This window comes from Lycorma delicatula, chromosome 1, assembly GCF_047948215.1.
Source record: "Lycorma delicatula isolate Av1 chromosome 1, ASM4794821v1, whole genome shotgun sequence".
NCBI lineage: Eukaryota > Metazoa > Arthropoda > Insecta > Hemiptera > Fulgoridae > Lycorma > Lycorma delicatula.
In genome coordinates, this window is record NC_134455.1 from 79,877,111 (window position 1) to 79,893,309 (window position 16,199).

At 30.4% G+C, this 16,199-nt stretch overlaps 1 protein-coding gene across 2 annotated transcripts in view; it reads right to left on the bottom strand.

The window, feature by feature from the left end:
- LOC142319489 (ubiquitin carboxyl-terminal hydrolase 48-like) overlaps window positions 1-16,199 on the bottom strand; it is a 417,524-nt gene that overhangs the window by 30,540 nt on the left and 370,785 nt on the right. For both annotated transcript variants that reach the window (XM_075356825.1, XM_075356833.1), the window contains exon 19: window positions 13,318-13,399. In XM_075356825.1, coding sequence (XP_075212940.1) covers window positions 13,318-13,399 — 82 coding nt within the window. The remainder of the gene's footprint in view (window positions 1-13,317; window positions 13,400-16,199) is intronic.

Below are 16,199 nucleotides of genomic sequence, written 5' to 3' on the forward strand. Positions count from 1 at the left end.
AGTTTGATATTTATTTTTATAAAAATAGGTTCAATAATTCTAGATACTGAGACGCATAAATAGATTCATTAGTCAAACACATCGTTCTCCTTTATTTTTCTTTTCTTTTATAATTAACCTATTTTTTCTTATTATTTGAATTCAATAACGGATAATGATATAGAGTAATTTCCAAAGTTTCTTTAAAAATATTTTTCCGCGTTGATTTTCAATCGGAAAAACTATTAAGTAAATTTATTTGCACTACTTTATTCAGTCCACTATCAGTTTTTACCGATACAAAAATCTATTATCGATGTGACATTAGAAATACCTAACACATAATTAATGGGAGATGAAAGGGAAAGATTCACTACTCTATTTTAATAAAGGGAAACTGGGGGGAAATCAATAGGAAAGACGTTCGGTACGTCTTGAGTGTGAACACCAAAAGCAGGCGGCGTCAGTATGTCGTCGGATTGACGGATGGATAGTGACAGGGGCAATTTAGCGAAGTGAGTCTCATAACTCAGCCATTGTCAGGATCAGCTCTCAGATTAGGCCTCCCTTATTCGCGCGAACTCCCACTGTCTGAATCTCAGCTCGTTCGTAATTCGGGTAAGTCAGCTTGACCGAACCCACGGAAGTAACAAAGCGATATACAACACACGTATTATAAATGTAGGCTACACGAGGAATAAAAAACCTGACTTTTAAAATCGCAGCTTTACTTGAACGCATTAAATTATTATTATATCTGATTTACAAGTTGCAATAAATGCTTCTATAATCACGACTATTATGGTGTAAGCAACTCAGTGAACTAATATAAATCGCACACTTTCCCTAAACTATTTGCATTCGAATTTAAACAACAATTTTTCCTACATTCTATGTATGTTAAGTGCTGTAATCAAATGACTGAAAGCCGACCTGACATTATTACAGAGTCAATTCTCAAAATGAAGCGTTCATTCTAAAAAACAACAATCATCCCACACCAGACTGATTAGGATTGGTGAGGGGTGAAGTGACTCCAAGTTGCCTTCTCCACCGAGTCAAATTAACGACTGCAAAATGGAGATCGTAATCAACCTACAGGTGACATTTAATTTTATTTACCACTGTGATTGGTTACATATTGAACATCGTTACTTTCAAAGAAAAACAGTTTCAAAAGTTTTCCTAATGTATCTCAGGTATCTAGATGTAAAACAGGTAGAAGAAAGACGGGAAAGATAGTGTAAAGCTAAGAAATGAAAGACATACATTAATGTATCTTTTTCTGTTGCAAAATAATACAAAATACGAGAATATATCCGCTGGATTCCGTAAGTTTTAATAAAATTACCTTAAATTAATAATTTGAAACTCAACATTTGATTGAATCCTCTATGTAAAGGCACTTAACACCCGAACATAGAGTTATCTAATTTGGATAATATTGCCCAACATTTTTTTGTGTATTTTATTTTACTGTTATTTTTGTTTTCAAGTAAATATCAGGACCCTTTACACACTGTAAATGTTTTATGGATGCGTTTTCTTTAAACGTTTAGTGTCACGTTATTTTTGTGTTTTATTAAAATTTAAGAGCCCTTTACATCCTTATATCTGACAATCCTGCTGATGATATGTTTTTTAAACGATATGACGATAGCTGATGACCTTAGAAGTCGATGACCATAAAGAAAAAAAGAATTGATATTACTCTTGATGAATGAAAATCATTGTTCTTAGAAATGAAGTAGAAATCGATGACCATATAAAAAAAAAGAATTAACATTATACTTGATTAATGGAAATCATTTGTAGCATCTCAGCACATTTCCACACGCTACAAAATTATCATTTCATCTCATCCTCTGCAGCAATCCTAACGGTGATCCCGGAGGCTAAAAAAAAAAAAACGGAAACCATACAAGAGTAATCGTAAACTGCTGGACAGATGATGTAGTACATTGTTAGATGAAATCTTGCAGAAATAGCAACCGATCATAAGAACAAAAGATACATTTCTGATAAACTCTGGAGGTGATAATGGATTTTATTAGCCGCACAGCAGATGTAGATGGTTGATAATGTCAACGACTTATGAAGGAACGTATTGATTCAAAATCAACATTAAGTACAAACAATAGCTTATAATCGACCAGATGGTGATAAAATTAATAATACAAAAAAAATGTTTCATCCATATACGGACTGTTATTCCGGCTAAAATCGAGGATTTATTGTAAATTAAAACAGTGGAGTATGTTGTATTGTCTTATACTAACCAACTAATAAAAAGAGTATTGAAAAAGAGAATTTAAAGATTATTGAAAAAGTTAAAGAGACTGGAATAATCTGTATTATTTTTAATTTATACCTAAAGCAAATAAGAGGCGTTCGGAAAGTTTTCGGTTTGACAAAGAAATAAAAGTTTTTTAGAATTTTCTTTACGTATTTCAATGTTGTACCTTCTAATCTGATACATTTGGACCAGCGACTTTATGCATTTTTAATGTGTTTAATGCGATTTGTCCAACTCCGCAAAATAAGCGACTGTATCATGTTTGATTTCATAACTTGAAGTGAATCTTCATCTAGTGTATCAACCCTTTAGGTTTAGGGTGAGAAAGTAACTGCTGGCAGCCAAATCCGTCGAACACCGGCGGATGTGTTAGTTCTTCTAACCGTTGGTCATAAAGTTATGCAGCAACAATCCGAGACTAGTGTGCAGGCACATTATCGAGGTAAAAGTGCAATATCTTTTTGCCCAGATCTGGACATTTAGACCGAATAGCAGCACTCTTCAATCGATCCAGCAATGAACCGTAACATTTCCCGGAGAAGTCCTGCTTTTTTGTTAGTATATGAGCACTACACTCGAGAATAAAAAAAAAAACCTAGCCTAGATTTTTCCCACAAATGGAACAGTTTTCACTTTCTTTGGTGTACTTTTACCTGCCCTCACTCCGGTTTCTTCCCTAGAATGATAAATCCATGTTTCACTTACTGTTATAAAAAGCAAAGAAACTTAGCGGAATCGTATTTAAATAAGAATACACAACTTTAAAAGTGTTCAATCAATGTGCTTCCGGTTGACTGTTAACAAATGCGAAACCCATTGAGCGGAAAGCTTTTTCATACAAAATCATGGTGTAAAATGTGATGGATACGATCTCTGAAGATGTTTCCCATGTCAGCAAGCTCCCGTACCATCAATCTGCAATCACTTACTACGGATTGTGGATTTTTGAGATGATTTCAATTGTCGTACGCATTTTGGGAACCCCGAGCGTTCATCATCTTGAACGGATGTAAGACCACGATTAAATTCAGCAGCCCACTTTTTTACTGACAAAAACGAAGGGGAAGAATCATTTAAAGTGGAATTTAACTTTTTTTCCTGCGGTTAAACCTTTTAAAAAAGTACTTTATAACAGCTCCAACTTTAGTTTTATCCATTTCTCAGAAAATCCCAAAACTTGTTTGCTTTGCACGCGTTCCAAATTCCACAACACGTCATCAAAAGGATCATACTGGACAAATATTGTAATCATTTGGTCATACTTGTGCCATCTCTGAGTCAGGCTGAATACTTTAAGAAACGGTCCTAATATGCATATGTGCATTTTTTGTATATATATATATATATATATATATTAGAAAACATTACTCAACTCCGTGATATGACATTAGTTATTTATTCCGGAAAATGAAATGGTACCGATCCCAAATAAAAAGGATACTACCTCAGGTTTAGTAGAAAAAATTAGGTTAAAGTAATTTCCCGTAAACTTTTTCATTTAGCCGAATAGAACATGTCCACATCAATATCAACAAGCTAATAAAAAACTGATATATAAAAAATACTGATATATTTATCCCTAAAAGTAACACTTACATTTTGTTCAAAAAACATAGTAAAATTAATACCATTCCTCTCAGGAAAAACAGCTCATTCTAAAGCAACATGTGTACAACCGAATGTTGTACACACATCACAATCATAAAAAAAACTTGCGAAATTACTCGGTGTAAATAAAAAAATCAATTAACCCATTTTCAGCTGTGAAACATACATTTATAGTCTGCAATCCAAGACAATTTTAAATATTTTTTCCAAAACTTTTTTAATAATTTGTTCAGCATATCCCTTTCGTATTATTGAATTTAATTCCAAACCGAAGTTAATTATAAACATTTGATTATTTATTTCAATTTATGTATGCATCACATAATAAAGACAGCAAAAACTGAAGGAAATTTTTCTAAATTAATTTAAATCAACCCAAATGCAATACCAGTTTAAAGACGTCACAATCCTAATGTTAAAAATAACGTACATTTTTGGGGGATTTAACGGGTTCATTCAAACTGAATTTTACAAAATATTATTAAGACATAAATTAAAGCACATAGGATTCGTTAAAATTTCTGTAGAATTTTTTTTGAAATTTTTAACTGGGGGTTTGATTTTGACGAGTCAATTATATGTAGTTTAAATATTTAGGATTCATTAAAGCAAACAACAAAATATTACTTCATAAAAATCAGAAAAGAAAATTTGTAACACCTTTTATTTTGTACAATTAAAATATTCATTATTGAAGTAACTGTTTTTTTATATTCTAAAGTTTTTTATTTTTGCATAGTTATTTGAAAACAGTAGGTAATAATCCAATTCTCTAACTCAAAGCGATTTACTAAATTCAAGTTTATATACTAACGCCCTTTTATAGCAATAAAGCACAGTAATTCCGACCATTATTATTAAAAGCACATTAATCGATTGAATTTGCAATCAATTACTGACAAAAATTATTTGTTACCACCGAACTCTCCGCAAAAGTATCCCTGCTGTGTTCACGGATCATTTATTTTCAACAATAGACTATCCAACCGCTTAATAAATACCAATTTTTGAAAACATATCTAACACACGCTCAACCCATATACATCTTATTTAGTCTGTTTGTGCGAGACATCGATAATAACCAAGCATATAGTCCAAGTAAAAGAAAATTATTTTCTCAACCACAGCAAATAATGGATTATAATTTCAAGACGTATTATCTAAAAAGATCCGTTTTATATAAAAAGAAAAATCAAAATCAATATAACTATATAAACAATATGTAAAAAAACTGACAACACAGTAGGACTTTCCCGTCACGCGGCATTTTTCTGATGCACCGATTACATACACAACCTGATTTAAAATATTTATAATTTAATTTAAATATAATATTTGTTATATTTAATTCAATGATTCTAACTAAAGGTTGCGCGCATACCGTATTTCATTCGCACAGTTGTGGCGGTACTAGCAGCCACTTTAAATACTTTTATACACTTTAAATATTATTCATTTATATAATTTTACCGCTCACCTGTAACGTCACACATAGCAGACGACTACAACAGTTGTACATCAGTGCTACAATAGCGTTCCTTGCGAAGAGAAGGGAGACTATTGACGCAGTATACCCTTAGCCTCTAGTTTATTTAGAATATTTTTTGGGGTGGGGTGCGATTTGCAAAAATATTTTTGGAAATATTATTTTTTAATTACTAACAAATGTGCCTAAGAAAAATAAGATCTATATAGAAGTAATCTGACCAAGTTTGGTCAAAATCGGTCCGGTAGTTCTGGAGATATAAGGCGATTTAGAGTGCAACACCGAACACACACTTACATACGAACATCCGGAAATTTCCATCTGGTTTTTTGGGTTCCTTAGGTGTCAAAACGTCAAGATCTGGTGAAAACCGCATACGCCCAAATTGGCCAGGTTACAATACTTTCCCTTCTTCAGCTATAGCGCAAAACGGGAAAGTAAAAACCTAGCCACCGTACTCTGGTTGTTTCTTTATGATATACTTACGACATTTAAATCGAATGAATTGAAGAATATAAACTCCAAATTTAACATAAGTAAATTTATTTTAAAATCTATTTTTTTTTTGTAGTAACTAACGAATTATATTTAAATCAAGCATATTAATTTAATTTTAGTTTATGATTATTAATAAGGAACTTGACTCTTTATTTTCTCTTGCCTAATTCCATTACGTAATCGGAAATAAACGATTAATTTTTGATTGAATGATTTAGTAACTTACTGAATTGTTAGATCACCGTATAATTTCACAGATTCCAGGTACGGAAAGTCGAAAAGTTTGAAGTAAACATCTTTTATGCTTTACAACCCTATTAAAGTACACTTCTACGATGACAAAACAACAATGAAAAATGAAAATGAAATAAAAATTAAATAGTAATGTAAACAGTTAGTATTAAATTAGAAACAGTTATTTTGTAATACGAGAGGGTTAAACTTGAGAAAGCGTCTTCTGGCGTGTTAAGTTTCAAATTAGGTTCTGTAAGGATATGAAACGCAGACACTAGAAAAAAGGAGAAATAAGGATTGGAGGATATGAAATTTGAGTAGGGAGAAGATTAAATTGATAACGTTAAAAATAAAGTAATAAGAAAAGAGGATGCATATTTATTCAGAATAAACTAGCTGCATCATATCATGTGAGGATTTCTTAAGATAGTGCTACAAGGATAAGTAAAAGGTGCAAAGAGTGGCCGGAAAAGATACAAATTTATGATATAAAACTGGATTATAAGGGAAACAGGGACTCTCAGGAAGTGAAACGTTTAGCTGTGAATAGGGGAAAATGGAGACGGATACAGTTCAAGGGATCTACCTCAGGGCAGATAACCGTATGATGTTGAATCCACTATAAGATTTTTTTAATATTAGTTTTCACGTTTGAAAGAGATGAACTTTCTTATAATCGCCAAAACACGTTTCCAAATTATCATAATGAAATTTAAAAAATACTACGATGAAGTTTTACAATTAAGATTTAATTTTTTAAGCATTTGGCACCGTTGGTACTAATGTATTTTGTATAAAATAATATTTCCACTTACCAACAATTGTTTAATATAAGTATCCGAGCGCTTTGAGAGTCATTTCTCCATCATCAGGGATTATTTGAAGTTAATAATTTAATATTCATGTATATAATTTTTTATGTATAATTATAATCAAACTGAAGTTAAACTTGTTACGTTCATAATAGTCAACTGCTAATTAATAAAATAAATTATACGTTAATAAAAATGTAACGTCATGTCCGTAAGATAATTCTGAATATTATGTTACATTTCTATTAACGTATAACTTATTTTATTAATTCACAATCGACTATTACGAACGTAACAAGTTTAACTTCAATTTAATTATAATTATACATAAAAAAATTATATCCATGAATATTAAGTTAACAACTTTATATAATCCCTGATGATGGAGAAGTGACTCCGAAAGCGCTTGGATACTTACATAAAAAAATTGTTGGTAAGTGGAAATATTATTTTATACAAAAGTTCTACGAGGTAACGAGATATTTTTTCATATTCAACGTTGGTGTTCACTGACACAGAGGTAAGGGGTGAGCAAGTTCAAACTGAAACGAGCCGGCTCAAACTGCAGTTATTGGTGGTCACCTGTAACGCTGTTACCGTCATTGTTACTGCTAGTGCCACTGTATACGTTATAACTCTCGTCTATTGTTGTCAGCTATCAATTGTTCATGCTACAGTGGAACGACATTTCATTCTTTACAGTTATGTTTTTCTAAAATGCCTTATTCGATCGAGGAAAGGATTGCTGTAATGGAAACTTATGCGCGTTTTGGTTTTGTTCAAGAAAAATCTCAAATTTTATCGAAAAAATTACCGAAGCTAGTATTGCAGCAAAGAATAGCATATAGGATTCGGCTACAAAACAACGTCGATTTCAAAGACAAAACGAAATAGGCGACCTTTAGGACTCCAGAGGTCATAGCCGATATTAAAAAAAGAATTTCTGCCGGTCCAAAAAACCTAGTTATCATACGAAAGAGGTGTAAAATACACATCTTGCCGTAAGATTTTTCACGATTTAAATTTTAAACCGTATCGTGTAACAAGTGTGCGACAACTGAAGAGAACAGACAAACTGAAACGTCTTTAATTATTACGATTGGCTTCTCAAAATCATTGCCGACGGACAGATAGGTCTGATGTTGTATTTTATATCACATGAATGGTTTCACTTATTTGGACGTGGTAATTCGTACACCATTTATAGATGAATGAAAATCTTCAATAAATGTTTGACCCTTCACCATAAGAAGATTGGTGTATGGTGTAACGTTCTTGGTAATCATATAGCGGGGTCAATATGTTTTGACCGAACCGCCAACCACCAATACAGAAGTGTACCGAGAAATTTTCGAAAAATTATACGCTCAGTTAACACATCTTCAAAAAAATTGCGGCTTTTTCCAACAACATGTTACACATCAAACGATTTATTAGCACGCGTTCATGCTGCTATCACCCTCCACATTCCTCAGATTTGTCTACTGCGATATTTTCCTTTGGAACTATTTCAAGGATAGAGTTTATGATCAAGTCTCCACGCAATAGATGAACAGAAGGCAAAAATTCAGCAAAAAATCAACGACATTAACCTGACAACAGCGTTTTTCAATCAGGTATGACCTCTAGCACAAACGTGGACATCTGCACTGAGCTCGTTTAGAACATATTTTTTATAAATATGGTAAATCTGTAAACGTTTGCTAATGTAAATACAAAATTTAATTTAATTTACGTATCCATTCTTTCATTTGATTAATAAAACGTTACATGTCGAATCATATTAAGAAATTTTAAAAGAAGTACGAAAGTTCATAACATTCTGTACAAAATTTAATATTTTTTTTGATCGTATCCTAATTTATAAGTATATTATTTATTTATTCAACAAAAATATATTTTCTATGAGATGTAGTAAAACAAATTTTAATAACAATAAAAATGTATTATTTTTGACGAATTTTACAACCTACTCGCTATTATTAAAATAAACTTAAGATGTCCGAAAACTATTATAATCCAGCAATCTACTGTTTAGAATGAATAAAAAGATTTGTTTTATTTTACTTTTGACATAAAATTCTTTAAAAAAAACAAACTTTTTATTAGTGCTTGCTTACACGTACAGAACATGCTTTATATACAATAGAAAGCAGTAAGAAAGGAGGTAGCGTGATATAAAGCTGGAGCTTTATATATTGTATGCTACTGCCCAGGAATGATTATACACTGCAAGAGGGGATATGGACGATTATGAACAATATCTTGTCTGTGTGCATAAGGCTAAGTCAAGGTGATAAATTTTTAATTGGAGGTTGGACAGAACGTGCCTGCGGTGCAGAGGGGAGAGGATTATTAGAACAAACAGTATTCATCGCATAAGCTGCCCCCTTGAACTTCCCGTCCGATAGTACCCTACTGCTACCTGTATTGTAATATTACAATTTTTAACGTAACTACAAAATTCATACGTTAACACAATAGGAATAGTCAAGTTAAAGTTCTGACAATAGTTAGATTAAATAAAATTCCCCGAAATAATAATACAGTTCGGTTTGCCAACAAACCTCATGCATAGTCTATCACGATTCAATAAAAATTTCTCTTTAAAATACGTTATAATTGAAAAACACCTCATACCAACAAAAACGATTGAGCGCTTTCGGCTGTTCTCGCCATCATCACGTGTATAAAATTTTAAAATGAATCAAAAATACGACATCATATTAAACGTTTGGTTCCGATTTATCAGAATATTAAAATAAAATTACTAAGTTATAAATGAAATAAACACTGTTACCACCTAAATCGAATACATGTCCTTAGTACAAACTAATATTTTCTATTTAATTATCTATAAAAAACATCTTCAAATACCAATTATACATAAAGCAACGGATTAATGTAAAAACCAACATGATATCTTTTCAAATTTATTAACTGTATGTTTAAATTCTATATCCTTAAGTTCAACAGAGATTTTTTTTTACTAATTTTTAAGCACCTGAAAGCGATCAAACGTGTGTATGTTCGGTGTCGACCTATAATCACCATATATTTCCATAACTATAGGACCGATTTTGACCAAACTTGGTCAACCCTACTTCTATATATGGGGAGCTGATGCCATTAAAGTTTCCAACTTAAAAGATCAAGGGGGTGAGGCTGTAGAGCAAGGTCACGCTCAGAATCTCGAGATTTCGCCTACGTAAGGTCTTATTTTTCTTAAGGTACATTTTTAACAATTAAAAAAATCATTTTTACAAAAAACTTTTTTAGAAAATTGCACCCCCACCCCAAAAAATGCTCTAAAAAACTAGTGGTTAAGTGGGTATACGCGTCCACAATACCCCCTCTTACCACAAGGAGCGCTAGTGTTAGCACTAACGGAACAGCTGCTGTAGTCATCTGCGTTGTGACGTCACAGGTGAGCGGTAGAACTAAATAAATAAATTATATTTAAAGTGTAAAAATGTATTTGGAGGGCCGATAGTGCCATCATACCCGCGCGAACGAAATACGGTATGCGCGCGCGCTTTAGTTAGAATCATTGAATAAAAACAAAAAAATTTATATTTAAATAAAATTATAAAATTTTTAATAAACTGTGTGCATGTGTGTGAAAGCCGTGCATGAGAAAAAAATCAGCGTGACGGGAAAGTCCTACAACTGTGTTATCAGCTTTTTTTTTAGAGATGGTTAAAAGAAAAGACCGAATTATAGACCAAGCGAATCGAGATCTTACAATAATTAGACATTTTAACATTTTAATCTTAAATAAAAGTAGAATAGAGTCATAATTCAGATATATACGATGTCCCTGATTATAATAGTGATTATGGTAATGTTAATATACAGTAAGAATTTTTTCTGCTGACCAACTTGTTACTATAATTACGATTTTTTCCATTTCCATCTCCATTTCCATCCACGACATTTCCATTTTTAATTTAATCATTAAATATTGTAGTAGAGCTCAAACTGTTCAGTTCAGTATAAAGTGAGCTAAGTCTAATGTTCATAAAATGAACATTAGACAGTTTAGTCAGTACAAATTTCATAGCCAAATTTTAGTTACTAACAGGAAAACAGACTGAAAAATTTAAGAAAACTATGAAATGGGAGATAAGCGGTAATTATAAAAATAAAAAACCACACAAATAAATGCAAAAACATGATTAAAATACTGAAGAAAGGATATGAATAACGGTTATCTCGTAAATCCAGATGTTAGAGGGGGGTATGTGCGTCTGGTGAGTCCTAATCTTTTTGCGTCATCATCATCATGAGCCAAATATGTCTAATGTTAAACATTATGCTAGATTTATTTCATCTACAAATATATATACTGTACTGTTTACTGTCATAAACCACACACACATAAACCACATCTACACTTGAAATATTTGTTAAAAAAAAATTAATATATCATCTATGACCGACAATAAACAGCTAGTATATAAATTGTAATGTAAAAATATTTTTTCCCTATTTCATTTACATTTTAATGCGTTGTACAGTTAAGGTAACAAAAGAACATGTCTTGATTACCTTTGTATTTAAAAAAAAGGTTATAAAAAAGAAAAATTCATTAAAAAAAAAAATTTTTTTTAATTTTTATAAAGAGGTAAGATAAATAATAATACAAAAAAATTCATGATAATTTTTTTCAGAAATAAATAGGAATGAAATTATAAGTGACAAAAACAGAGCAACCGTAACTTAATTTAACCGAGCCACAGTTCATGAATAAATCGCCTCCATTCCTTTTTATGACTACTCCATAAAAAAGGCCAATAATAAAAAAAAATAATTTTTATGGAAAAAAATGATTTGTTATAAAAAGAATTTTAATCCTTTTATGCCGCTTTAGCGAAAATTATGAATTACGTATGTACTCGTATTTTAAATAAAATCAGTGAAATTTAGACAAAAAAACACGTTTCAAAATTTGTCTATAATTTGACAGATTGTTGTTCAGAAACGAGATAAAAACTACATAAAAAAAGTTATGTTTCTTAAATATGTCATTTTGTTTTCAGTAATCACATAAATAAAGCTTTAAATTAGGTTTTAAAAACGAAACAAAGAGGGGAATAATTTCCAAACGTTGTATGTAAATTAATTTTTGCTTTGTAGCAACCAAACAAAAAACTGGATTTTGAAGGAAATTTTACAGCTCTTGTTTTTATAACCCTTAATTTTTGAATATTGGAAAAAATCCATTTCCCTAAAACTAAGACTCTTGTTCAAGCTGGTTCACTATTTCCTGGAAAAAAAAAGAACAATCACACCAATTTATATAACTTCACCGAGTTTTCCTTCCTCCCCCCTCCACGAATAGTTTACCTTTGAACACGTTAGATCATTAATTTATTTGCGGTTATTTTATTTTCTGTTTATCAACCTGCCCAGTAACTCTTCATTCCTTTTGATAACTCTTTACTTCGTTCTTCAGAAAGTTCAGCTCTGTTCTTGAGTTTTGGTGTTTCTTGGAACCTTTTATTTTTATCCTTTAACATTCACTTTAAAATGTCTCTTTCTCTTATAAATTCATCAGTTCTTCTAGGTCTTCTTGGACTTGTGTGACCGTTTACCTTAAGTTTTTTTTTTTACTTTAGAAGAAATCAAGAATTTGTTTGTTGATCTACTGTTATTCATTCTAAATAAATAGTAGTAAAACGCAATTCGTCTTCTTATCGTACCTGACGTTTTTCAATTTTAGTATAAAGTTTGTTATTTGGAATTAATTTTACCTGATTATTCTAAATTTAGAACTCACAAACTTTTCTTTCTTTTTCTTCTAAACCTTTTAGTACACCTTTGTTGTATAGTCCTTGGGTTTCTGCCGCATAGATTGCTTGCGGTTTCACCACGGTTTTACAGTGTCGAAATTTTTAGTTCCATAAAAGACTGTTTGTTATATGTGTATTTCGATAGCTGGGAAGTTAATTCCATTTTATTAGGTCTAACTTTTAACGCTTTTTTATGTAAAGAATTTTAACTTTTCCATTCTCAGAGATATTTGAAATGATCCAATTTCACTATTTTTTTATCATTTATACTAAGTAAATTTAACACGGTCAAAATTTTCTTCCTTTTTATTAATACATTAAAACTATTTTTATTACTAAATACGAATTACTGTACACCTGTAGTTAAAACGTCTAGCTTGCATAAAGACCTTTTACACCGTAGATCAAATTAAAAAATATTTTCTCTCTTTTTTTTTTATATGCTTCCTATAATCTTGTTCATATTAGATGAGAATTACTATTCTAAAATATTTAATCGAAGAAAAAACTATATAATTGTATTTGGGTGTACAACAAGGGCATAAAAATAAAGTATCAACAATTAACAATTAACAATAACGTAAAAAGCGGAGATAAAAACTAATATACCTTTGAAGCCAGTTTCAGGTTCTCTATTTCTTGTACATGCCTCTGTAGGTGAATCCATCTCCATTCCAGTCGGTTCGTCTGCCTAAATGAAAACAGCAACAAATACATAGATGAAAATAAAACAAGATAACACAGCTATTACATTTTATTAATATACGGGGAATCGATAAACATGCAAAGTAAGTCGGGTTTTTCGTCCTTATATACTTTTCAAATCGATACAATTATATGCACATTAAATGGTTTACGGAAACATAACATGACGGTAAATCAAATAATTATCTACTTTTCGGTTTACTTAGGCTTGAATAAAAATGAAAAGTAGCAAAAACAATCACAGATTTACACATTTGTTTTGGTTTTTGAATCGTGAAAATACATCAGATAATTTTACTACTAATTTAAAAAATCTGTCATACTTCAATTTTAAAACAACAGACTACACTTACAACTATTTGGTTTATCAGAATGTAATAATTTCTTGCCCGGTTTCTCGCCGAATAAACCGTGTAAGAAAGAAAGATCATTTACTAGATCTTTTCTTATAATACAAAATCACGATTTACAGACATAAACAACTTTCTAGCAGGAAAGAAAATATATTTGGAAACTATTTAAAAACGTAGGGTCTTCTTCAAGAAGTATGTTGTAAATAATATGTGGAATGTAACATAGCCCAAACAATTAATTAGCACTCAGTTTTTCAAACGGTTCAAAATTAAAGAAGTAAACTTTTTTTGATGTATCCTCTTTCCCAGGCGTATATTCTCATTAGGTACGAGTAGCTAGATTTTCGTTATACTAAGGTCACGGAATTGGACTAAGAGAATTAGTAGCTGCTCGAATTATTGAAAATCTGAGATTAATTATAAATTAAAAATAAATACAAAAATTCTGTCAAATACGTTCTAGTGCCTTTTAACACCATATTTAGTTATTAAAGAAATTAATAGCAAGATATGACGTATTATTTCAGTTAAATAACTATCAAAAATGTTTTACTTTCAACAAAAATATACATACATTTTTCACACATGTCATTGTGAATTTTGATAAGAGATAATGTTGGTAGTTTTAAATAACCATTTATATAGAATAATTCACGAAGAATGTAACTAATTTTGGTGAAAATATATATAAGAAATTTCATACTTGTTTTTCTTTTTTTTTAAATATGATTGTTCATTTTTCTAAAGTTATTAATTCTTTTGTTTTGATATGTTTTGTTTTTAATAACGTCAAAATTATTACCTTTGTAATTTAGGGCCTAATGGATCTATTCATATTATTTTACTCAAAATCAACTTCTCTATGAAAATTTTTATAATGTTTATTACCTATTTAATAAACTTATTTTACGCAAACATAAAATATGATTTTCGATCCCGATCTTTTTTCTTTCACTCCGGATTTCTAAAAAAAAAGTAACAAAAATATTACACTGAAATTTAATAATTTTTTCAATATTTCAGGTCAAATTTTATATAAAACTAAATTTTTCCCTTAATCTGGGTCTACATTAGGCCGGCTTAATTTTATCGAAGACCAGAAATCAGGGCAAAATCTTTCGCCAGTCAACACTCGCTAACAAAATATTTCCAAACTTGTCTGTATGAGGTTTCTTTTTTTCATCAATAGAACATATCCTGAAAGTTTTTAAATTCTTGTGAATCACTCTGTATGTAGGTTTAGTGTAAAATTAATATAAAAAAATATCATATCCTTTAGTTACCATATCATTAGGCATAAATATATCACATTATACAGGTATATGAAATTATTGTCGATAGTAAAATGTAGTAATAATATTAAAATCATACATTTTTTTTTACAATTTTAAATGACACCGCAATTGATAATTTTCATTTATATGATTCAGGAAAGATTCAGCAGATCATAGAGATGAAATGATAAACAGTATTTTGGATAATGAATTAACAGTTTTAAAAATACGTTTTAATTGGAATAAACAAAAAAAAGCACCAAATGGTGTCTATTGGTGATAGGTGAGACTATATAGTAAAAGAGAAAAGGCGGCAGACCGAGGAAGATGAATCTCACTCATTACTGGTGAATGCTATTAACTCAAAATGTCTTCATTAAGAGAATATACCAAACGGACCATATTCTTTTCTTAAAAAAGAAACCATAGCAACAAAATTATTTACAAATAGGCGACGGTCTACTGGATAAAAAGGAGGAAAAAATAATACCCTACTGCAACTGTATGTCTTGAATTACTACTATGTCTGAGTAAAAGGAAGAATCACCATATGTTACAAATTAAATGAATGAACTTTATTATTACTATTATAATTATTATGGAAAAAAACGAAATCAATCTTAATCATTAATACACCGCTATTAACAAAGGGACATTTATCATATTTAATGGAAATTTTTATCGTAATTTCGTAACATTCCTAATTTTTTTTTTTTGGGGGGGGGGGGCGAAAAACGTTTTTTTTACGTTATCGTCGCCAGGAAAACAAAAATACAAAAACAAAGTATAAAATCTAATAGGAAACAAAAACTAAAACAGAATAAAAACTTAAACTAAAATATTAAACACAAAAATGTACAATTACTATCCCAGCTAACAAACTAAAAAATTAATTATAACTACTATGACAGATGATCACTTAAAAAATAAATAATATATTTAAAAAACTACATATATATACATATATAAATTTATTTTAGTTATATATATATATATACTGTCTTTTTCCTGTTTAGCCTCCGGTAACTACCGTTCAGATAATACTTCAGAGGATGAATGAGGATGATATGTATGAGTGTAAATGAAGTGTAGTCTTGTACATTCTCAGTTCGACCATTCCTGAGATGTGTATATATATATATATACTAAAATAAATTTA